Source organism: Falco cherrug, chromosome Z (assembly GCF_023634085.1).
Source record: "Falco cherrug isolate bFalChe1 chromosome Z, bFalChe1.pri, whole genome shotgun sequence".
Taxonomy (NCBI): Eukaryota; Metazoa; Chordata; class Aves; order Falconiformes; family Falconidae; genus Falco; species Falco cherrug.
Genome location: NC_073720.1, coordinates 17,409,735 through 17,435,333, shown reverse-complemented (window position 1 = coordinate 17,435,333; position 25,599 = coordinate 17,409,735). Strand labels below are relative to the sequence as shown.

The 25,599-nt window shown below is 35.5% G+C and overlaps 1 protein-coding gene across 1 annotated transcript in view; it reads left to right on the top strand.

The window, feature by feature from the left end:
• The window catches only part of HCN1 (hyperpolarization activated cyclic nucleotide gated potassium channel 1), a 194,966-nt gene that overhangs the window by 2,432 nt on the left and 166,935 nt on the right, over nucleotides 1-25,599 (top strand). Inside the window, exon 2 of the mRNA XM_055699520.1 lies at nucleotides 21,972-22,395. Coding sequence (XP_055555495.1) covers nucleotides 21,972-22,395 — 424 coding nt within the window. The remainder of the gene's footprint in view (nucleotides 1-21,971; nucleotides 22,396-25,599) is intronic.

The window sequence follows — 25,599 nt, the reverse complement described above, 5'->3', positions numbered from 1 at the left end:
ATGGGTGAAGAAGTTGTACTATATAGTAAATTCATCTTCCTATATGGGAATCATAACAATGCTAGTAAGTGCCTCCTAGCAGTGTCTCTGTTCCAGAATAAATGTGTTTGTAAGGATGGAGTTGTTTTGATTTTTTTTTGCATGTGATTTTATAACAATGTAGCGCTTATACATAGACAAGCCTTAAAGCATCCAAAGATACAGGGGTATTCTAATTTCACTGTGTTAATGTTGATACCACCAAGGGAAAGAATTAAATTTTTTACCAAAATAGCAAGAAAAAGATAAAAGGCTGAATATTTTGCAGTATCCAAGTGGGAAGTTTTAGAGTAAATTTATAAATGTAGCTATTATTAATATAAAGATGGACATTACAGTAATTTTTAAAAGTATTTAGAAGAATATTGGGTTAATCATGTAAAACATGGGAAATTTCTAGTACATGTTCCTGTGGACTGTGATTTATTTTTGTTTTTCTAGCTCTGGATGCTTGTATGCATTTGCTGAGATACTTTGATGCATTTGATTACATTTCTTGACCACATTCTCATGATTTTCATACAACATTGTATGTTTATCTATAGTGAACAATATTTTGCTGTGTTGTTTTGGGGGTGGGCAGTGTTCCTGTGGCCTTCTGCCCCCCTATTTTGATATGAACAGAGTGTGGAAGCTTTGTCTGTAAACTCAGTGGTCTCTGAATCTGTTACTTGCATCCTTGTGGGCCTTGGTCTCTAGTTTTATGGCTTGCTGTCTTGCCTGTGTTTCAGGGAAAAACTGACTTTTCGTCAGGCGTATACACCCTTGGAGAATTAAATTCAATGAGTATTACATAATTTTTCCACAAGGGGACCATTTTGTTCGTGGTTGTCTTTTCCCAGTCTTCTGAGGTTAATTTCTAATTTGGAAGTTATGTAAACTGAGCACCTAATGCACGTCAAAGCCAGCACAAGACCTCTGTTTATCTCTTTGCAGCTATGATTACTGCATCTCTAAACTTGGATGATGATTCTGTGTAGCTGCATGACTCACAGAAGTGAATTTATCGTGAGTGTTTTGGTTAGAGTTTATTGAAGTCCAGCATGATTTCTGTGAAATACTGAGCACCTCTGGCTGTCCCTGCTCATGTATGGAAGAATGAGCCTGCAGGAGAGCATCACCAGTCTGGCCCCATGGCTTTGCAGCTGCCAGATGAGAGCAGCATGAAGCCAATGGGAGATGAGAGCAACTGCACATGGTTCGGCTGCTGCCATACGTGTTTCGCTCATTTCATAGGAGAGCTGTGGTGGACATGGGCTTTGGGTGACTTACATGTTATGGCCTTCTGCTGTTAGTGGAAATGTACGTGGGTGATTTTTCAGGCAACTAATCACTCAGTGCCCTTTGGCATGTCAAGAGTTTCTTTAATGCTCAGAGGTCTTGCTTGCACGTGCCCAGGCCGTTGGTCTGGCCCTGTAGCATCTCCCCCTCTCCCTGTCTATGGGCACACAGAGAAACTCACACTGTTGTGGAAATCTTGGTTTTACCACATCAGCTAGGGCATCAGTAGTCAGCAATCTAAAAAGAAAACAGCTACTACCTCCAGAGTCACACAGAGAGGCATCTTTTGACCACAAATAGCAATGTATGAGAAAGAGTGAGCAGGAATAATACACGTATAAGTAAATGTTTCCTTCGCACTCTAATGGTTACATTTCTCAGTTTGATATTTGGGAGCAGTCTTTGACTGGAAGTGGGGGACAAAAATTTGAATTGGCTTCAAGATGAAGTGAAGTAAGACTGATGTGGAGTTGTCTGACAGAGTACTGGGTAAGGAGGAGCAGTGCAGGCAGTGCTGAAGGTCTTTTTCCTGTGTAGATGATACAAAGTATGAACTGCTTTGCAACAATAGCAAAAACTATTGACATTTTATGTCCAGAGTATCTCTCTGGGTAATCTCAACTATTCAAGGAACATAAAGCCTTATTTTAGTGATAACGGAAAAGGAAAAGCAGAGTTAATTCTAAAACTTGAACAGAAATTTCAGAGCATAGTAAATAGTAAAGGTATACCAGATTTTTTTTTAACATGTGGCATTCCGGTTTCAAAGCCTTTTTGTATACATATTTGAGGGTTATCATGTAAACATATGCAGCCTGTCTAAATCTTCATAAATCATAGAAAGCTCTATTGATGCTACTGTGTATATAGGTTTTGATGCATTTTATTCAGTATGAAAGATGATAACATTTGCTTGTATACATCTGGGAACTTAAGCCACAATATTTTTGTGTCTGTTGCTATTAAAACAACATTTGTTATTTCGTGCAGTTTCATGGAACTCATCCATGTTGTTGTGCACACGTGCAGCTTAATTTTTCGATCAGGTATGTGCGAAACTTTAAGTCATAATTGCAACATGTTAGTGTGCCTCATGTTTTTTATTATACTTCCCTCCATTTTGAACCTTTATTTGCCTTATTAATCAATTTTCTTTTTAATTTGCACCTATTCTTCGGACCTATCTTTGACCACCAGCAGTCACCCCAGCACAGTAGACTGTGCACGTTATATGTGCAGCTCACATAGATATTTCTAAAATTTGTGCATGCATTGGTTTGAAACCTGTTTGTCTTTGGGACTGGTCTTTACATGTTCTACCTATCATTTATATTGTAGGAAGCTTAGGTTGAGTACTTTGTCCCTGTTTTTTGTCACATGTCTGTAATGTCTCAGTGGAAGCTAATGAGATTTACCTTTTTGTTAGCTGTTACATACTTAGGTTAATATAGAGCAGTAGAGTTGGAAAGTATTGCTATATGCGATGAAGACAAAATGCGTTAAAGCATACTTAGTAGTATCAGATTCAAATGAGTGTGGGTTTCAGTGGATACATTATGTCACTGATAGGGTAGGAGTATGAAATGTCTGTAGTTTTGGATTCTAAAGGTAGTAATTTCAGTCTTGTTGCTCAGGATTTGTCATAAGGTTCTCTTACAGTATTGAGATTTTTGAATTACTTCCTGATAAACTGATAATCAGGGATTTATAATTATACCTCATACAATCCTTGCACAAACAGATTCTTTTTTCCCTCTGCTTTTTTTAAAAGAATATTTATATTTTTGTGAGAAGGATAGTTTTAGCTAGGACTAGCTTTCATGTACGGTTTTCAAATACTGTTGTGGCAATGATAATTTTTATTTCTATTAAAGAAAAACTTTGTACAGTTAAACTGTTCCTATTTCTTGAACATTCACTCTTTGTATGTGACCAAGCATAGAGAAACATTTGGTATTAAAAAGACAATTAGTATTGCTTGGCTTTTTATTTGCTGCATTCCCACAATTTTTGCACTTCTGTAGATGCCCCAAAGGATAAAATGACAAATTTTTAACGTTACTCTAAATTATGCATTTATAATGTCTGAAAATTCTTTTGGACAGTAAGTTGTATATTAAGCTTTATCATAGTTCCCCGGGTAAAATGCAACTCCCATAAACGTAAGCTGAAGAGAAATAACGATAATGCTCCTCAAATGCATAAATGGATGCCACAAGGAGGAAAGAAATTACATAGAAGTAATAGGGTGAAATTTAAGCAACAAATATCTAAATTAAACTTTTAGGAAGCAGGACCAAAAATAAGCCACAAAATATTCTATTGAAAGTGCTTTGATGTGGAATATGAGGCAGGAATGCATTAGGTTGTTTTTCATCTTCAGTTCCTAGTATTTTTAATATTGAATAATGTCTCATCATTGCCTGTCACTGATTGATTTGCTATGAAATCTAGTTGATTAAAGCTTGCTACTGGCATTTCTTTTTATACCAGTTGTAAGCATGCATGAGTTAAAATGGATATGTGAAGGTGTACATTGTGCTTTTGGGCTCTTGAGGGCATGTGCTCTTGTCCTCCTTGAGGTTTACTTCAAGAACCACAAAAGCAATTGAGCCGAGTCCACCTGAGGTTAGTGCAGCAGCCACTCACCTTCTGGACTTCTAGAACCTGTGCGAAGGATTATGCTTTTGTTTGTTCAAGGAAAGCAGTTCATTTTATTGACAAGACATCCTTCTGTCTTTACATAATGTAGAATATTAATGGATAGTTTGAGCTCACGTATATTTTGAAAATTTCCCAGTTTTCATTATGTCCATTCTAGTCCTGCCATAACAGTCTATTCATTGCATTTTCTTTCACACTTAATGACGTTACATACTTGGACATGGAATACAGTTTTCAGCAGAGAAAGAGCTCAGTAAGGGTAACTGAAATGATTTTCAGTTCTCTGAGGTACATTTCATTTAACTTGGGATGTTTTGAAGATCGCTGGCAGCATGTGTGAAGAAGTACACAAGTACATTATTTTTTTTTTCCCCACAAGATGCTTAATTTTAGAATATTCACCTTCTTCATAATCTAAATAAAGACAAATACGTTCATCACAACTTTGAGATGTTTAAAGAAAAAGCAAAAAAAACCCAGACCAAAATGTTACAGAATTTCTGTGAGTAATCCAAAAGATGATGTTTTAGAAAAGCTGTATGTGGGTCTTTTAAATGTTGACCTGGGATGCTCAATATCATGAGGCTTCCTCTTCAGTTTTCTGATTTTTTTGTTTTGACTGCAGTGAGAAAAAAGCACTTGATTAATATTATCTACATATATACTTACCAAAACTCATAAGATCAGCATCATGCTTAGGCCCATTGGGAAAAGTTCTGATTCTGTTATTCCCATTGATTATTTTTAGCAAGACTACACATTTTTGAATGTTTACTGGCAATTTATTTGCTAGCTCATCAAAATAGCCAGTGCTTGTAATTGAGTCCATAAAAGATTTTTCTTGATATTAGGTTTCTTGTGCTTGAGTATATGGATGGAACTGTGAATTGAAATACTATGTAAAAGCATGTAATAGTAAATAAAGGTCTAGATTTAGGATTTGGTTTGGGGGTTCTGGTGGCTACAAAGCTAAATAAAAAATGTGTAATGTTTGTTAAGTTGCTTAGGCTTTTTTATGGTTATATAATCAAGTTAAAATTTAAGTGGCTTAGTTTCTGATCACTCAGCCTGGAGTAGCAGAAATACGGACATATGAAATCAGAGGTCACTGAAAAAGTATGAATCTTTGCTTCTGCATTTCTGCCCACCTGTCTAAGTTCAGTGACATTGTGACATTTAATTAATCTTTGTCAGCTTTTTTGATAGGCTCGGTTTGAAGGTACTAGAAAGCAAAATTCTGTTTTTAGAAGGGTAGAATATGAAAATTAATAGAGAAATTTACTTCAATTGGTTGTAAATAGGAAGTATCCATTCTCACCTCTGTCTTCACTCAGCAGCATGCCGGAGAACTGTCTTCTATGTCAAAATACAATTTTTGAGAGAGAGGAAACTTTTAACCTACTTTGCAATGTTTAATTTTTAACCTGACAGTACAGTTCTTGTTAATTGCTTGAAAGTCCTTTAGCTGTCTATTCCCTGATTCTTTCCCAGAGGCATGATTTAATTTTAAAAATCATAGTGTATTCAGCTCTAATTATTGGAGGGCTCGTTCTAGACACATAGCAAGGTATGTTAATGACCAAAAACTGTATCAGCTCGAGTCAATGTCAGTACTACCTCAAGGACACTGTCATTTAGCTTTCATAAAATTTCTGCTAATATCTTTTAATCTGGTGATAGTCAGATTCAGGGAAACTGCATGATATTTTGCAATAATCTTATTGCCTTGGGTTGCAGTGTGACTGGAGTAAGTCTGGAGTAAACTTGTGTTCGGAAAATGTTCATTTGATTACAAAGGAAATGCAGTCTTTTTCCAATATATATATATATATATATATATATATATATATATATATAAACCCAGAGAAGCCCCTTTTTTATTTATGCCAGTGAAGTTTCCAGAAGCGAATTTGCATCATGTAGCTAAGAATAGGATTTTGTTCCTATTTTATTAACTTCTGTGTTTTTTATGAGGATATCTTATCTACTGAAGCATGTTATTTACAAATAATTTGATAAACTACTGGAATTTAGCATGCTGCTGATATTAATAAGTTTTCTACCCCTAAATATGTCATATTTATTAAAAATTCTTATTAAGATATTTTATTTTCAACTGGAAAAGCACAGGTTGCTTTATGCTCACAGTCAAAGCTAGGTTTGGTTTGTTTTTTTTTTATTTTATAAATGATGTTATTTAAAATATAATAAGATAATAATATAAAAGAAATGTAAAATAAATAATAAAATCATAAAAATGTTTTGACTGTAGGGTTTTTTTTTTTAGGTAGTGTTACTCTTTGTCATCCAATTCTCAGTCTGAAATTCAATGAAGCTTACACTTGTGCTAAAGCTCCAGTATATAGAGACCCACAGAAATAAAATGTGCCCTCATGATATCAAATCTTCCAATTCTATAAGTAGCGTAGTTTGGTTGCCTCCAGTTTTTTTCTTTCCTGTCAGCAAACTATGGAAGTATTGACGTTTCCTTGGTGGGTCCTGTTGTATCTTACAATAACTTACCAGATCCTCCCAGAAGCACCTCTGTGGCATGACTGCATGATGCAGACAGTGTGGTTCTGATCTGATCTGACATTATGTAAATCTGTAGATTGCAGTAAATTTAGGGTGATATATCATAGGATCCTAATGATGATTATTCTAACTTGCTCTAGGTCAAAGCTATGGAAAATGTACAGAATTCTATTAAGCTACACAGAGTAAGATCTATACAACTCTACCCGGGAGATGGGATAAATGTATGGCTGGAAAATGATGGGAATGCAGTCAAGTTTTCATGTGACAACGGAGAGGTTTTCCAGCAGGCTTTTGACTGGATTCCATCTATCTGTTAATTCCAGGAGGACTTATGATTTGTGTCTGGTAGAGAAATTACTGTAAAACTACTAGTAGATAATATTACCCCCAAAAACATTTTATTACTGTTGAACAGTGCACACTTGCAAGGCTCTGGGTTCCCCAAACACATCTTTAGGCTACAATTTTCTTGGGGTGGCTGCACATGGACTTGTTTCCACTTGATTTCTCAGTGAAGGTAAGAGCCAAGCTTGTCTGTCGCTCTGGTTCACCTTGTCTTTAGTGGCAGACAAGCTCAGTACTAACACAGAGATTTCCTTTTCCAACTGGGGATTAGTCTGTTAGACACAAACTTGGAAACAAAACATAAGTAGTAAAATAAATCAAGCGTATACCTCAAGCTTCAGTTAATAATTGGGTACCTTGCTTTTGTCCCTCAGTTTACCAAGTTGAAATACTTCAGAGATGTTCTGTTTTTCAAAGCTGTGTGTCCAACGTTCATGGAAACTGTTATCTAGGTGACTCCCTAAATACTGAAACCTTTTCCTGTCTTTTATTTATAGCATTTCTTATGGTCTAATTTTCTGATAGTGAAATCCTGCTATAGGCAACTTGTAGTTCTCCTTTGAAAGTTACTAAAAGCATGGTGATGTAGTCCCCAACAGATTTATTTTTTTTTTAAACTTCCTTTTCCCTCACGCTGTTTTTCTTTCTCTCTCCTACATCTCTTCCTGAAAATATAATGGTTTACTTTGTATAAATGGAAATGATGAATGGATTTTTTTTCTTTTAATTTCTTAGCTCTGCTACATAGTTTTCCATTGTTACTGAGTCTCTTAGCTAGGGGATACTGAGATTTTTGTTCAAAACAGCAAGGAGAAATTAGCCTAGTTAGTCTTCATAGTGTCTTGGAGTTTGTTAATAAAACCCTCTTAATAATTTTAAAAAAATGTAGTTGTATGCCCATTTTCTATTTCCCATGACTTGGGCAGGTTGGCAGCTTTCTGTTGACAATTGCAACCTGATGCAACTGAACATGCTGTTACCATAGACTTAGTAACAGGATACTTTGCCCAAATTGTCCCCTCAGCCCATTTATTGCCAGCTTGGGAATTCTAGTGTTGCATACATCTAGTACATTAAAAATAAAATGATAAGAAACACACTTCTGTAATGCAAAGGGAGTGTGGTATCAAAAGTAAGCACTGTCAGATGTTAGGCAATCTAACAGAGCATTTTAAAATGGGTCAAAATAAAAGACGTCTGAAGTCTGATGGGTTATTAAGCAATAGACATGGTGTGTGTGGGAGAAATGAGCTATCAGTAACCTAGTTTAGGTGCTCCCATGACCAAAATTGACTTTTAATTACATGCATTCTGTCAGTAAATATCTGAAATACATGTTTTTACTAACTTAAAGGTGTTTCTTTGAAATTTTGAACAGAATATTAAATACAGTGATATACTGCTGGGTGTTGAAATGTTGAGTAGGACTTGTACATGTTCTTATTGTTTATTTATTGAAGTAGTGAATTTATTGTGGTGGCTGATCTCTCTGAAATGGAAGAAAAAGTCTTTAAAACAATTTCAAGGTTTTTGATGTTGAAAATTAAATGCTAACAAATGTATTATTTCATATGCATATTACTTAGCTAGATGTGAACTAAATACAACACAAATGATGACTGAATCCAATTAAATGTGTTTGGTTTTAGTTTGCTATTTAAAGATATTAGTTATGAGTTTAAAATATCTTGCTTCGCTTTAAACTGTCCTGTGTTCTTGTTTCCTAAAGGTAGATTTTCCTGTATGCTGAGCTCTGTTATTCACATGTGTGCTAGAGATGATTCTTTTGAAGACAGATCTCAGGAATAGTCCTTCAGTATTACGCAACCTGTCAGTGTTATTCATTTCCACCCCCTCCCCCCCTCCTCATTCCCCAGGACTGTTATGAACATTGCTTGATGTGACCATGGTTGTTTCTATGATTCCTAACCTGCATCCAGCTTTTACATTCTCTACAGCCTAGACCAAATATATCCTTCTGTGGAAGGGATGGGAGAGCTGCAGTGAACTTCCACTCCTACACTTGTTCCTCACAGTGCGATAAGAATTCAGACTTGCTTCGGGGAAGAAGAGCTAGCTTTATAGCCCAGGAAGGCAGGTACCATGAATCTGCATAAAATGGTAGCAGATGTTTCTGCTGGGGCTACTGGCTTGTAATTCCGTGAAGTGTCAGTGAATAGCAGCTCATCTTAACATTGAATGTACATACTGCTTTTATGCCATTGGCAAAATGAGCAAATGGAATATGATATTTAACTTGGCTTCATGTTTCCAGTACAAACTTTTCCATTTCTGGAATGGGTTTGAAAATGTCAGTTTTACCCAGTGTTCTGCACAGAGTGTGCAAGTCTATTGGATGTTAGATGAAGATCTGAGATGAAGTCAGGAGCCTATCTATCTTTGGATTTCAGAACAAGTTAGGGACCTAGATACTTGTAAGCATCTGGACTCTGTGCCTGAACATCTTTCAGAATTCTGGCTATAAGGAGCCATAAATGGTAAAACTTAAATTTTGAAAAAAATGTTACCCGTGTGTGCTGTGCATTTGCAAAATAAGTATATCAGAATAATTTGAATATGCTTCACGTTCCATTTCTGTCATACTATATATTTTGATTTGTAGTTTACACATCAATCTCTTTCCTAAGATTATAATGAAAAGTTCTATAATCATTTTTCACCCTCAATTTCTTGCTGTTCTCTACCTATGAATTATTACCATCTATTTGGCTGTTCTAATTATTACACATCGTTAGCTTAAACATGTTTGAATAGTTCATAACTCATAGTCCTCCAAAAATGAAACAAATATTTGGCTAAATTAATTTTTTTCTTTCTGAAGATTATTGGCTTGTGGCTAAAAGCTCTTCTGAGATCTCCAAAGTAAAATGTTTTCATTTGCTGAAAACCAGAAACCTCTTTGTTATATTTAGACAACTTCATTTTGAGTGAATTTGGATGGAAGGCAAAGATGGGTATCTGATGTTTTATTCACCATGGTAAGGGGAAGCTTTTTTGTTTTGCTGTATCAAAGCAAAAGTCATCTATCTGTCTGTATGGGAGTAAACGGCTTTCTTGTAACTTTTGCTGTTGTTTATAGTTCAGGTCATAGGTCCCTGATCAAAATTTTTTTGAGTGCTTATTTTAGAGCTGCTTATCAGTGGCTATTATAGGCGACTTTACTTGCAAGCAAACACTTCCCTCTGTCACCCTTAACCTGTACAGTGTGGCTAATCTTGAGAGCAGCACAGGGGCTGTGCTGTCGCTAAGGAATATGGACTACTTCATTTGAATGCCCAAAGATCAGAGAATTTTTGTACCAAGAGACTTCAAAGTCAACTGTGACAACCAGAACACTCTACCAAAATATAAAGTGAAGTAGATTATTAAATAATTCCCTTTTATATTTTTTCTGATAAATTTTTATAAGTAAAGCATGTAACAAAGCCTGTGGTTAAGTTGGAATAAATTTTCAGATCTTAGTGTCTTTATTTTTTTTTTCAGGCTGAAAAGTGACATGTTTTTCTGAAACTTAAAATGACTTCCTTTCTTCCCCTTCACTGCACGCCCCCCCCCCCCCAAAAAAAAAAAAAAACCCCAACAAAAACAACCAACCAAAAAACCAACTGTGGAGAAAAAAAAAGTTAATGTAATCTACATATTTCGCATAACTCCTCTGCTTTAGATGGTCCTGTCTCAATGCAGATAGAATAGAATTTAAAATTGATCTGTAATGGTAAGAAATAATCTTCCAGTGGCTCAACGACCATTGCATATGACTACATTAAACCAAATTAAGAAATGTATTTCAAGCCCATAATCTGTTACAATTAATAAATACTTACAACACATAGTTTGTAAACTGAATACATACTGGTTTTAGAAATGGATCTTGACCATCTATTTTAATGTTGTATATATGTGTGACAAAATGTAATGGAACCTCATTTTTTAATTACACCCAGGCTATGGATATGACCTGTGGTACTGCTTCTGGCAGAGGTGTACTGGAAGGAGAAAAGATCTCATTGCATGTAAGGGCAATTTCTTGGAGTGCTTGATATTGCAGGTTATCTCCTGTTTTTGAGATCAAAAACCCATTTAATAAAGAAGTATACATAGGTTGTTTTGTGGTGGTGGTTTTTTTTTTCTTTTCTTTTTTTGTAAGGCATTTGATTGTTTACTTTTTTAAGAATAATCAAAACCATTTCACTGAAAAAAACTTGTTTCCTTATATTGAATTAATTTGCAGAAGGGCCATTCAGCAATCACATTCCATTACACTGACCAACTTTCATTAAAAAAAAAAGGCAGAGTTTACATCCCCAGAAAATTGTTTTGTATTCCAAACCACCATGCTTCGCTGAGCTGCTCATGACGGCAGTACATGAGGTTTTGCTCCGGCCTGCTTGTGCGGGGCTTGCTGGAGCATTAAAGGGTAAATAGCATAAAAAGACAGTGAGAGGAGCAGAGGTGAAACTAACAAGATCATGGTTCCTTGGGCCAGTAACTAGAACATCTTTTAACATCATATACTGTCTTTCTTGTTTGCTTTGTTTGCTTTTCTGGGTTTTCCTTTTTGTTTTAAACAAGTGAATATCAGGTCTAGCTGATCACTGCTCTGTCTGGTGGCATAATTAGCTGATTTGTTTTGGCAGTGCAGGCAGAGTGCTATGCTGTTAGAAGGATGGTAAGACTGGAATGTGCAGTATGTAAATTGGGAAATTTTAAAGAAATGTTTAAATTACTTTGCATCTGCTTAAGTACTCTGGAAGTCAAATGGCTAGCAGAGAGATTTGGATAGAAGTTGAATAGTGAAAAAAATGTAGATTTCTGAATGTAGTTGGTGGAGCAAGAAACCCACAAGAGCTGCGTTTTATTTCTGGTAGGGACAGGTGTTTTAGTTTATGAAGTATAAAATTATGTTTTGAAAGATAATGGTAAAACTGAATATTGAACTTCCTAGCTAAGCATTCCTTTTCCTACCAGCTCATTAGTGCAGAGCTTCTAAGGTCTATCACTCTGTAAAAAGGGGCTTATATTAACTACACATTGGGAAAGGTATAAGCAAGCTTGTGGAAGGTTACTTCTTTCATTTCTTACAATATTTTGTGTTGTGTGCATTTTGTTTTCAACGAGTTGATATTTTAGGTAAATTGAGATGATGAATTCAGTTAATAAAATTAACTTCATTGAATAACAATTCAAAACAATTCAATAACCATGATAATACACTGAAAATTGTGTATATTTGAATGCATACTTGAATGTCTTCTGTATCTCCTCGCCAGTCAAACTGGTTCAGCCCTTATGTTGAAAGTGCAGAGTAATTTCCACCCTCTGCTGGAGAGGATTGGAATCTGTACATTTACTTTGTATAGCACCTCTGGCATGGATACTTTCAATAACAGTATCGCCTCTCAGAATTGTGCTTTCACAGAGCAAAACAGTGAGGATGTCTCTCCACACTAATGGTTGCCTTCTGTGGGAAGAAGGTTTTTGTTCCTGGTTTAGTTTACATTTGTTTAGAGAAAGAGAACATGTCAGCAGGGCACCTCGCTTCAGGAAACGCAGTATGGCTTGGAAGTGATGAATCTTCCTGAGACGTATGAGATCCTGGTCTCAGCTGCCCACAGATAGATGGGGGAAACCGAATGGATTTTCCTAGGTGTTGGTGAGAGCTCTGGGTGTAGCTGTTTTGCAAAAGGCGTTTGTGTGTTACATGACCCTAACTACTTGTCATGTTGCTCAGTTGTGAATTTGATCTTCCTTTTTTTTTTTGCTTTTCTAAAAAGTGCCTGAAATACATTTTAATCCTTTTACATCAAAGTATAAGTAAAAATGAAGACAATTATAATTTTGATTTGAAAACCTATTCCTCCTATTCCTCAGTTTCTCATTTTACTTTTGGAACAAACACAAGTTAATAATATATTTTTAAAATGCATATGTATTTTAATTACCTTGTGAAGCAAATGATTTATTGCAACAAGTGATTTTCATAGATTAAAATAAAACTACTTACTGATTCTTAAAAAGGTACTTATATTTACTTTAAAGCATTGAAATATCAGTACTTATTTTTATTTTTGAAGAAAAATTGGTTTTGGAGCTAAAGATCAGCCATAAACAGTTGTAAAAAGGAATATTAATTCAGCTTGATATATTTATGCTATCTTGATTACTTGTTCTTGCATTAGAATTTCATACATCTGTGTAGATATGAGGTGTATAAATATTCAGTCATGTGTATTTGTTTTCATGATGGTGTAGGAGTACAAAGTCTGCATGTATAATCAATCAACCGGTTTCATACCTACCTATAGTTCTTCTATGCTTTTTCACATCTCTGATTTTTTGCTTAATGAATTTGAAGACTAATCTCCTTTTTTTCTAATTTTAACATAGTGCCTAGTCTTGCCTTCAGTGAACTTTTTCAAGAAATGATCCACCAGTTCCTCATAAATGGAAATTTGTGTTTGAAGCTGCTTGTCTGAATGTACCGTGTGTACAGTTATATGCATAAAGTCAGTTTTACCTTTATCAGAATGAAATCAGTAGCAGTAGTATGTATGTCAAATACCATAAATGTTGGTGTCTTACATGAACCAAGTTGATGGTCCTGGTTTTGTTTTGTTGAATTTTTTTTTTTGTCAGAGGTATTCACCTCAAAAATTAATTGTCCTAACTCAGTGGTCACGGGCTGGTCTCCTCCCAAAATCTCATGACGGAGGTGTATCAATAGCTACTGAGTAATGTCTTCCCCATCATCGCCTTCTCTGAAGATAAGTAGAGAAAATAGACTTTTTCACATTAGCAGAAATGTAAAAGATTACACATAATTGAGAGATTTATTTGGTTAAAAAGGAATCTGTTAAAGAAGACTATTAGGTGATACTGTCAGGCTTTCTTGGTTCTGTGTGGCGGTATGGGTTGTTACCTTCCTTTTCACATGATGATTTGTAAAGAGGCATGGTTTAGTGTTGGACTTGGCAGTCCTGGGTTAATGGTTGGACTTGAACTTAAAGGTCTTTTCCAACCTAAATGATTCTATGGTTCTATGATTTTAAGAATTACAGAAGGCTTTTCCCAATTTAAGCCTCTGAATTTTTACTTAGGATGGAGGCATCCTAAATGTCACATCTCTAAATGACACTTTTAAAATTACTGTCACTAAAAAATTTCTAATCAATGCAAGTGTTCCAACATGAAATATGAGATTATTTTGCAGCTGAAATATTTTTAGATCTGTCTCTAAGCTTTTTTCACACCTGTAAAGTGGTCATTTCTAATTTGAGAATGTGAACATGTATTTTACAGTGATTCTCTATAGAAATTTGCTGACACTTAAAAGAACCAGTATTTGGCAATTTGCATTTGGTTTCAGGGTTCATAATATGAAAGTGAATCAAGTCAGTTGGAGTCCCTACACAAAATGTTGCCTGGTACCAAAAGGCTATGGTCTAACTGTTTGAACAAGGAGGGTAAATCTGAGGAAGATTTGGTACTGTGACATGTGTTGATGCAGAAGCAATCTTGATGATCTGAAATACATTTGTTTTGATCAGTGTACAGGTTAGCACAGACAGATTCAACTTTTTCCAGGAGAAAACTAATTTGTGAGTCCTGACTCTTAATCAGCACTTTTTCCTAGCTGGAAGCTATCTGGACAGGAGCACTACTGTGCTTTTTCATTGAGGAATGGGGCCGAATAAGGGAGAAACTGGGTAAAGACGGGGGAGTGCAAAAGCAGTATCAGTGCTCCACTGACAGTGGTGCACTGTTCCTGCCCAAGGTTAAGTGGAAGTCAGGCTTTAATTCTTTCCACTGTAGTCTAATAAATTTATCTGGAGGAAAACCAACTGCAAATATCAGATGCATTCAAGCACTTTGTGATAGGGGTTTATTGGCTAAAACCAAAAAGACTCATTATTAAATAATATTGCCATATTACATAAATTTCTCTTTGTCCTCTCCCTCTCTTTTCCATATACAATGAGGGTGACATTGGTCCTGTACCTTTATTCCTCAGAAATCTGAAACTTATTTGTCAATGCATGTAAAATACTATAAAAAATGTAGACAGAGGCTATTGCATGCATACCAAGAATTAAAATGTTTTGATGAAATGTCCACTGCTTAAATATTAGTTGGATTTACTGAAAATATACATATATATTAGTATTTTGTCAATTAATTAATTTTATAGTCACTTTCCATGATCAGTAGTGTGATTTTCTTTTCTAGTAATTGAGTGTTTGAAGCATTCCAGCTTAAAACCTAACCAAATGCTGTAACCAAAGCCTTTTGAAAGTAGTTTTGCTGTTTATTGGCTTCACTGGGCTCTGCTCAGGTCCCCTGAGAGCTGCATTTATCTAATCATCTGCCTTGTGCATAGAATCACAACTGAGCAACAAATTGCAAATCTCCATTGCTAAGTGTGTTTAGTTGTCAGATAAAACTCATGAAATCTGCTTGAAATTGTGCAAGTTTGTAATTTTTAGATATGTTCTGTGGCTATATAAAAGACTCAATATTGCTGAATTTTGTGAATCTCTCTTTGAATTCCTTTTCTGCTACCCGATAGGAAGCTGCATCAGTATCTAAAAAATAACAGCAGGGCACATAAATTGTATGTCTAAGTATAAATGGCTAAACTTGAAGAACCTCACTATTTGTTTGAAATCAAATGAAGATTTCTGGTGGTCTTAAAAATTCATTAATATTTTATTTTTTTAAAAGCTTTTAGTCTGAATCAGAATGAAACCATTAACACAGAAAATCCACAGGTGCGGCACTGCTCATAATTCAGGCAGGGAAAATGAGTTTTCAGAACATCAGGCTCTGCCTCATCCCACAGACCAGTCTTAGGCAGGTAGAGAAAACCTTTCTGCTGCTTCAGCAGGTTACCTAGCTAAATCAATGAAAGTTCTTCAAGCTTAGTATGTTTTAAATTGAAAAAGAATAGCAAATATTGATGAAATATTCACCTGAGAAAGTGTCACAGGCTTCTACTTAATATTTCTGCCCTTCAATCTTAGTGCTTGAGGTGTAGGAGATGCTATTAGTACTCTACTATAGCATGTGTGAAAGGGACTCCATTTCAGCCTTGCAAGATTCCTCACTTTGTATTTACTTAACATAAGCTAAAATTTTTCAGAGTGAAAATAGAGGACAATAAAGAATATAATTTTTTTTTTTCAATTTCAATTTCAAAAAAGAAATATAAAAGAAATAAATTTCAGGAGAATAGTTTATCTTTTAAAAACAAAGCAAAAATCCCAAACCAACCTTTTGTCTTCCTTTGCAAAATTAAGTACATTCAGATGAGGAGTGTTTTATCCATACAGGACAACAAAATTGCAGAAGAAAGGTGACAGCATCCTGGCTTGTATGGAAATAGCATGGCCAGCAGGACTAGGGAAGCGATTGTCCCCCTGCACTGGGTGCTGGTGAGGCCGCACCTCGACTCCTGTGTTCAGCCTCGGGCCCTCACTGCAAGAAAGACATTGAGGTGCTGGAGCGTGTCCAGAGAAGGGCAGTGCAGCTGGTGAAGGGTCCAGAGCACAAGTCTTACGAGGAGCGGCTGAGGGAACGGGGGTTCTTTTGCCTGGAAAAAAGGAGGCTCAGGGGGCACATTATTGCTTACAACTGCCTGACAGGAGGTTGTAGGCAAGTGGCGGTAGGTCTCTTCTCCCAGAAAACTGGCAACAGGACAATTGGAAATGGCCTCAAGTTACACCAGGGGAGGTTTAGATTGGATATTAGGAAACATTTTTTCACGGAAAGGCTTGTCAAGCAGTGGAACAGGCTGCCCAGGGAAGTAGTGGAGTCACCGTCCCTGGAGGTGTATAAAAACCAAATAGATGTGGTACTTACGGACAGGGTTTAGTGGTGGACTTGGCAGTCCTGGGTTAATGGTTGGACTTGATAATCTCAAAGGTCTTTTCCAACCTAAATGATTTTATGATTCTATGATCATAACCTGTTCGCTAGTGCAAGACTAGCCAATGTAAAGAAGTGCCATATCACTAGTCATTTTAATGCATTTGTATTTATGTAATCACAGATAGGTTACAGTAAATTCTAAGTTTGGAAATCTTAAAATAAGAAAATTGCTGCTGAGCCAAAATAACAGAAGAACTCCACAAGAGGTTTGCAATATTTAAACAGAATCTGTTCCATGGAGGATGTTGAATGCAATATTTCTTGTTAAAATATAAGAAATTTCATATCTAATTTTATGTGTTTTTTCCCAGAAGTAGCATGTTTTCCTCTAGGTGTGTGTATGTGTAAAAGACACACAGATGGGCAGTATGAAAATCGATAGCTGGGCAGAAGGGGATATCCTCACTTTCAGGTTGTGGGGAAAAAAAAAAAGGTGATGATTTTTCAGAAAATATTCAAGCACAGTCACCTGTGCAATCATGAAAAGAATTTGGGTTCCCTCAAGAAAACTCTTCCTTTTTTATTCTCCTGTCTGTTCCAACACATCCTAGTAATTAATTATCTGCAAGTTGCAGATGTTTTCAGGCATTTCTGCCATTGCTTTCTGTTACTAAAAGAATAATATAGTTGCAGAGCAAGAGAAAGATGGCATGTCCTATGAGAATCGAATTCTGATGGATAATACCATGTTTATTGCTTGTTACAGTACATAAAGTTTTAAATTACTGTTACTTCTACTAAGATTGTTTTTTTTCTGTATAGGACATTGATTTTTCTGCTAGGTGAACTGATGATCCACAAAAGCAAAAGAAACAAATCTGTGTTTGAAGGTGAGATGAAAAAAAGTTGGTGCTCATTTCACTGAGCATCTGCTAGTCAATCAAAATATTTAACTAAAGAGGAGGCAAGTTTTCCATGGAAAGCTTGTGAAAATTTTTTACAGTTCTTCATTCTCTGAATGTGTAGAGTGAAATCATGTCTCATATGGATCAGGTTTAGTTTGAATGTTATTTTACAAGCAATTTGAATGAGTTTCTTTTTTAAAGACTTTCCACTTTATATGTGGTTAAGTATTTGTGACTGAATTTTATGAAGTTTTACTGATACATTTTGCTTTTTTTTAATTAGATAATCACACTTTTATGATTTTTCTGGCAACTTGGAAAACTTAATCTTAAACCAAGCTCTGTCTGCTCCGTAGCATCTGACTGCTCAATGCTCAGTGCCTTAGAGATGCTGTTCAGTCTGCTGTATGGTTTGTGAGACCACTGTCAACTTCTACTGGGTCAGTTTGGGTGTATCATAAGGACAATCATATATAAGACTGGACCGATTTGAGACTTGAATCAATGGACAGCAATGAGGAAATAATAAAGCAAGAAAATCCGAATGACTTTCTACACCGTTGTATATACAGCAAATTAACTAATTTAGAGCTGAAATTTCCTTCTTCAAGACTCAGGTTTTTTCTGGGTGGATATATAAAGTGGAAAATAGAATGCCTGTTAGAATTCATAGTGCCTTACATTATTAAGCTTAGTACAAACATTGAGTAATTAATACTAAGTAGTTCTTTATCTCTGCTTGGGTAGGCACTCATTTTGAACAGACTATTCATCCTATCCAGGTTAGCCTGTGGCAATAAATAAACCAGCAAAGCTTCAGCACCATGTTCCAGAGCTGTAAAAAACAGCGTGTTATTACCATAAGTTTTGAAAGTATAGTAGATAAGTTATGAGTTATATAGATAAGTTGTATCACTGAAAGAGGGCTATGAATCCAGTTAGTTTTATTTAGGAATATAAAAGTAATAATCAGAATGATTTTTTTTTTATTTCTTTATAAAATATTTCTTTTCAATTTAGAAAAATATGCCTTAAACCTGTTTTTTAATATTTTTTTTAGTACTTGAAGACTTTTTTCACCTAGAGATATTAAACCTCTGAGTGATTTAGAAGCATTTCAAAAGTTTCAGGAATAGTTCAGTGCAGTGCAGTGCTGACCTCTGTACCTTTAGTTAATGGCAACTAGTAGTAGCTGTACTGAGTTAGCTTCAGGGGAACAGTAAGCTCTACAGATGTTTGCTATGGGGCTAAGGTCAGTTTTTGTTTCTTATTACGAGCTCTGAAAGATCTCATTAGCCCCAGGCTCTTATTTCTTTTCCTTTATTCTCAAAAATTGTGTCATAGGCCTATCTCTTTCTTGCCTTTTGTCAACATTTTATAATACCTTACCTAGATCTGGAACTCTGAGATTGTAAGTTTTAAATTTATAACCATCATCGCTGTTGGGGAGAGTAGCACAAAAAAAAAAAAAAGAAAAAAAAAAGAAAAGCTAGAAATACTCTGAAATAAAGGGCTAGCTCTGTGTCTCAATAGCAGGTCCTTGCACCGTCTTGTGAAGCTTTTCAGCTCACTCTTGGTTACATGAATAGTAGGATGTTCTGAACCAGTAGGCAAGGAACGCATTGTATTACTTTCTCTGCAGAGGTCACGGAAGGGCAATACAGGGAGTTGCATCTAGTTTTTCTCACCTGAAAGAAAAATATCGTGTAACATGGCCAACATATTGGCATTTGCAAACATTTTCCTAAAATAAATGTTTGATTAATTTCTAAATTAAAAATAGATCATAATTATAGGAGTTTTTCTTACTAACTGATCAGCTTACTATGTTGTGGGCTAAAATCAAAATACAAAACTGGTACAATCTCATAGTCATTTGCGTTCAATCTTATTTTATTGCTGAAGCCCTAATACTACCACTTTTACTGACATTCAACATTAGGAACTCCAGTGTGTTTTGCATAATCACAGTACGTAACAATCTTTTAAACCGCAGATTACTGTGGGATAAAAACACATGTTTCTGTATTACATTTTATGTTGGCTGGGTGGCTGGTTGTGTGACTTTGGTTAGCCTTCGTTGCATAACTGCTCCCTGTGCTGGTGAAATGAAAAGGTCAATCTGAAATCCAGCAATGCTTTGCTTAGGAGTGAGCCACAGATGCAAGTATGCCTCTCAAGGTTACGGGTTACTTTCTAGGTTTTTTCCACTCATTTTCAGGATTCCTTGGAGACATTTATTTTCCCAGAACAGTTTTGTGAAATATTTTGGTTGATGGCGCTGTAGAAGTGTTTGTGGTAATTGTACCTGTAGATCATAGTAGCAGTGATATATGAATCACTGTTCCTTCTGTATGGGATTTGTAGATTATTGAAAAGAATAGCACAGCAAGACACCAATTACATGAAATTTAAAAGATAAGAGAAATCAGGAAATTTTTTCTAGATATGGTACAGAAATGGTGAAACCCATCATGTGCTGAGCAAAAATACATACAGCCTGGATAAATCTGTATATTTATAGCACTTGGTATTCACATTTATTGTAAGATTGAAAATGTGTAAGACAAATCATATTGTAGTACACAGGGAATTACTTGTAAAGTCTATTTCATGTAATTTCTGAGTACCAGTTAAAGGTGCTTTGCCATGTAATCTCTCAAATTATAGTCAAACCTCATCTCTGCAGGTTTATCTTGGAATAAAGAATTTTAAAGGGGAATTCTCATGCCATTCAATCCTATGCTATTCTTTCTTTAGTGTGTTTTAGTTACAGTTAATTATTTATATTCTCAGTTCAGCAATTTGTAGTCTCAGAAGTATTTTCATGGATAAACCTGAAACAAAGGGAATTCATAAACCTGGATCATTTGGCGAATACAAGAAGCAATCTCTGAAATCTATTGTAATCCATATGCTCTATGCAAGTCTAGCAAAAACTGAACTTGTGGTTCTGAAATGTTTTGTGGTCAGTTAAACTATTGTTATTGTTGATGGCCATGTACCTTTACCAAGATGAAGGTGTTTGTTACTTGCCAGGAGGCCGGTGCTAGTATGATGGAAGTGGCCTGGAGGTCAGTGCTGGAGTGATGTACTGGTGGTACATCCATCATGTGTCCACCGTGCAGGGCCCCACTGCAATGGAGGGCTGGAGCAGGGAGAGAGTTGTGGAGCTATTGCTGTTTCTAGTCTTCAAGGCAGTCTAAAGAGTCTGTGGGGGAACTGTTTGCGACTCGTTTCTGTGCCTCTCTAAATCAAGTGTAGTTGAACAGATCATGTTCTCAAGCAGAACTAGAGGTCAGGTGTTGGATTCAGGCTTTCTCAAATTCAGTTTCTGTTCTTCTATTGACCAAGAATAACTTTCTTTGATGATTTAACATTTAGGTGTTATCATAGTTTTCTTAAAATCTGCAAGGTATATACTCCCATCTCCTGGAAATCTTCCATCAGGATAGATGTATAGTCTATGTAACAGGTGGATTTACTCACCATTTCTGTAATTGATACTAAAATTATGAGTCTGTCTCTCTACCATCTGTATCAAGCACTCTTAGCAGCATTCTAACAGTGTTAGAGAGGAGCCTTTAGATACTTCCAGAGCAAAATGGTGAAACGCAATACTCATTTTATACTATGCAAGTTGCAGCTATTATTGTCCAGACTTCTTAGCTAGCTCTGAAGGAAGATAGACTAAGAGGTTGTAAAAATGCATGAAAGTTCAATTCAGGTTGTAAAAGTGGGTGAAGGTTTTGGTGTTACCTAGCTTTTGTTTCTATTGGTTGCTTTAGTACTTTTTTTTCTTTTCCTGTAATTTTTTTTCCAGCACTGTAATGGTATGAGTACCTTTGCAAAGAGGTACTTATATTTGATATGTTATCTGTTTAGTTATTTGGGTTTTCATTTAGGTATAAGCCTTAAAAAATACCGCATTGCTAAAGCACTCCTGACTGGCACCAGACACCCCTTTTCATTATCTAAACTCACTAACAGGTTTTGACAGGAGTCTGAGTAAGTATACTCAGTGCTGCACACGCACACCTTTCAGGTATGCCATGGAGTGATAAGCCATAGTACTGTCTTTATCCTAGATATGCATTCTTGAGAAGGAAGGTACATAATAAAATGTATTAATTACCTTGTCTGCTCTACTGACCATGAATATATTGAATGACTTAAAGCAATGAGAGTTTTTGTAGCATTAACAAAATGTTATCAGTATCTTGAGGTGAAGTTGATGGCATGATAGAGGCCATTTTTCTAAGTGTGTTTTACCACATACATCAACCATTTTGTTTCTTCCTTTCTTTTTAGGTTTTACTGGGACTTAATCATGCTCATAATGATGGTTGGAAATCTTGTCATTATACCAGTTGGAATCACATTCTTCACAGAGCAAACAACAACACCATGGATTATTTTCAATGTGGCATCAGACACTGTTTTTCTATTGGACTTGATCATGAATTTTAGAACGGGGACTGTAAATGAAGACAGCTCTGAAATAATACTGGACCCTAAAATCATTAAGATGAATTACTTAAAAAGCTGGTTTGTAGTTGACTTCATCTCGTCAATACCAGTGGATTATATCTTTCTCATTGTAGAAAAAGGAATGGATTCAGAGGTTTACAAGACAGCAAGAGCACTTCGTATTGTGAGATTTACAAAAATCCTCAGCCTGTTACGTTTATTACGCCTTTCAAGACTGATTAGATACATACACCAGTGGGAAGAGGTAAGATTTACGTGGTTATAACATAATTGGCTGAGAACTTATTCCTACAAAGAGCTAGACAGGTCTCTCTGAAGAGCTACACAAGAACCAGAAAGCAATAAAGAGTTTTTACTCACTAATTAGTATAATTAGATACAGGTGGTAGTAGAAGAGACTTTTTTTTTTTTTAGGAAAAAAAAAAAGGCACAAAATAACCATCTTCTCTCTACTAACAACAAAGACCAGAAATTTGTTTGGGGCTATCAGTACAATAAGCATGGATGGGCTCCTGTTGAGAATATTAGAAATTTTAGCAACAACCTAAATCTACATATCACTTTAGTGACTAGCACTTAAATTTATGAAGTTAATACTCTTGTCATCACAAAGAACTTGAAATACATGTTCATATTTTTCTATTTCAGGAGAAATTGAAACTCTTTGTAATTCAGTAGATTTCTTAGAATGCTCATTGTTTGAAGACTGTATGTGGGCTGAATATATCAAATACTGATCTTTATAAAAAATGGGTAGTTCAAATTTTGAGTCATTTCCATCTAAACTGTCAACTCCACTATTTCCAGACGTCAATTTGGCATGATGGCATTTCCAGGAAATTACAACTTTCCATAGTTTGGCATGCTCATGGTTAGGAAGTGTTTAATACTTTGGCACGTAGCACCATGATTCAGTCATTTCATTTCTTGCCTGTCCCCATTCCTGTAGTTCTAAATATGATAATGTATTTTAAAAGGAGATACTAAAAATGTGAGAAAAATAATTGCTGCTTTCTAAACCTTTCTTGCAGCAAGTATAATGATAATTATTTTGTAAAACATTTTTGTAGAAGCACTATTAAAATAGATTTGCATATATTTATTTAGCTATTTTAATAAAGATTTATTTAACTAAATGAATATTAAAGGATGATTTGGTACCATTTCTTATGCTTTTTCTGCTGGTTATCTCCAGTATTATATTCACTTTCTGGTTTAGCAGAAACCTAAATGCAAAGCCATCTCACAAGTAAAGTCAGGTTGTATTTAAAAGTGGCATGATGTTGCATGATAGTAAGTATCAAAAGTCTAATAAATTTATAGTTGTTTCTCAAAAAAGCTCCTGAAATAGGACATTAATTTTATTATTGTATGTTGTAGATTGTACTTCTATTTACCTCCCTCTAATGCAGTGTAACTATGTTTTTGACACAGAAATAGAGCACTGTGATTTTATATGCAATTTAACTAAGGCAAATGATTAAGCTATTTTGCAGTTCTACCATAAAGCTGTGCTTTTGTCTCCTCTGTGTTTTATAGAGACAACCTTCTGAAATGTGTTCAATGACATTATTTTCTGGCAGCCTGAGTTAATAGCTTGCCACTATAAAGGCCTACTAAGCAGAGAAATTAATACCTTTTTGCCCCCCTGCCCTTTCCATCTGTTGTCAAAGATAAATCAGGTATTCTAAATCAGAAATAGTTGAGTAGTCCACTAAATGGGACTAGAAGTGACCTGAGGATGTGGTCCAAACCAGCAATAGCTGGTGTTTGGTCCATTTAATTTTTAGCTAATGGCTGGCTGATTGCAACTTCACCATTGATTCCACTAGTAACATTTGTGAAATATTTTTTGTATAATACTTTATTTGACAAGTATTGGAAAATAAATGGAATCTATGTGTTTGATAACACATTGTAGTGCTCCCTGCATGTTCTTGGTAAGGTGAAAGTGGGTCTGAAGGTGGGTTTTTTTTGTTGTTGGGATTTTTTAGCCTGCCATAAAGCAGCAAGAAGTTCATTGGCAGCTTTTTAAAGATTTCTGATGACTGTGAGAACATGCAGGAACAGTGATAAATATGTAGACTAAATCAGGTTCTGATAAGTCCCAAAATGAAATATTTGCAAGAAAAAAAATGTTCTTTTTTATTTGTTTAGAATTTTACAGATTTGAGAAATGAAGGTGGTCATGGATTTTTTTATTTGGCTTGTGTTATCACAGTAGTTGATTACCACTTTGGATGTAGCTTGTGAAACTGTTCTACACAGTGATCCAACACTACTTTGGAGAAATTGTGTGTTATAGCACTGTAATGTTTTAACAAACAAACAAAACCCCCCCAACTGGGTAAGGTTTAACTTTGCTGAACTAGGAAACAATAGTGGGATGACCCCATAGGGGTAGTCAGTGAGACCTTTGCTGCTGATACTAATCTTTTCTGTATTGTGTGTGTTTGTACATGGACAGCAGGGAGTAACTGTTAAATAATTTTTACGACACAGAACTGGAGCCTGTTTGTGTGTGCTTAAAATAATTTAATAATTTTTGCCTATTGGCTGACATGTTGGTTTTAAATGTGGTGCTGACAAATCTGAAATACTGTGTATTTGAGTCTAGAATAATGAGCACTATGTCAAACATATTGATAGGACAGACAGAAAATTCATTCTTCATAACCTGTTAAGAGGATACTTCATGGAAAACTGATTGATGAACAAACCAGGTTGTATAATACTGTTGTTACCCCATTGCAGTATTTATACGTCCTTTAACAGAAAAGACAGGTTGAAATTGTTTGAGCTTTTCCTTTTTTCCTATCACATACCTGGATTGCAGTTGCTCAGTATCCTGAACTTTAAGATGAGTAGGCAAAAATTTAAAATATTTTTGTATCATACTGGTGAAACACAGTTCTTTATTTCCACAACATTTAAATAATTTACATCAAGATCAAGCTGCTAACAGCCACAAAGAGTAATACAGAGTGAAATAAATACATGCATTGCAGACACTTTCTGCTTAACTGGTATGGCAGAACAGTGCTATAGCCTGTGGTGCAATATAGATGAAATTTGGTTGATAATTTCATATATCAGTCTGATATTAATAGCTTATCCAAATGAATGACACAGTGGAAATGGGAGGAAACAAAGGGGCAGGAGTTAATCTACTGAATTTTCAAATTTACACTTTTGTAAAACTGCTTTTTATTTATAATATCAAATATTACAGTCATTTACAAATCAGATGTTGACAAATAGTTTTTTTATTTAAATTGATGATTGTAGAAATTATACTTTCAGGGTAATTTCTGACAGTGGGTTTGTTTTGGATTTTATTTTAATTTTTTTTAGCTTAGGTTCCTAAAAATACCAAACAGGACATACTGGACCTAACTTATTTGCTTAAGCTTATTTTATGGGACTGCCTAAGCTGCTGTCCCCTGAA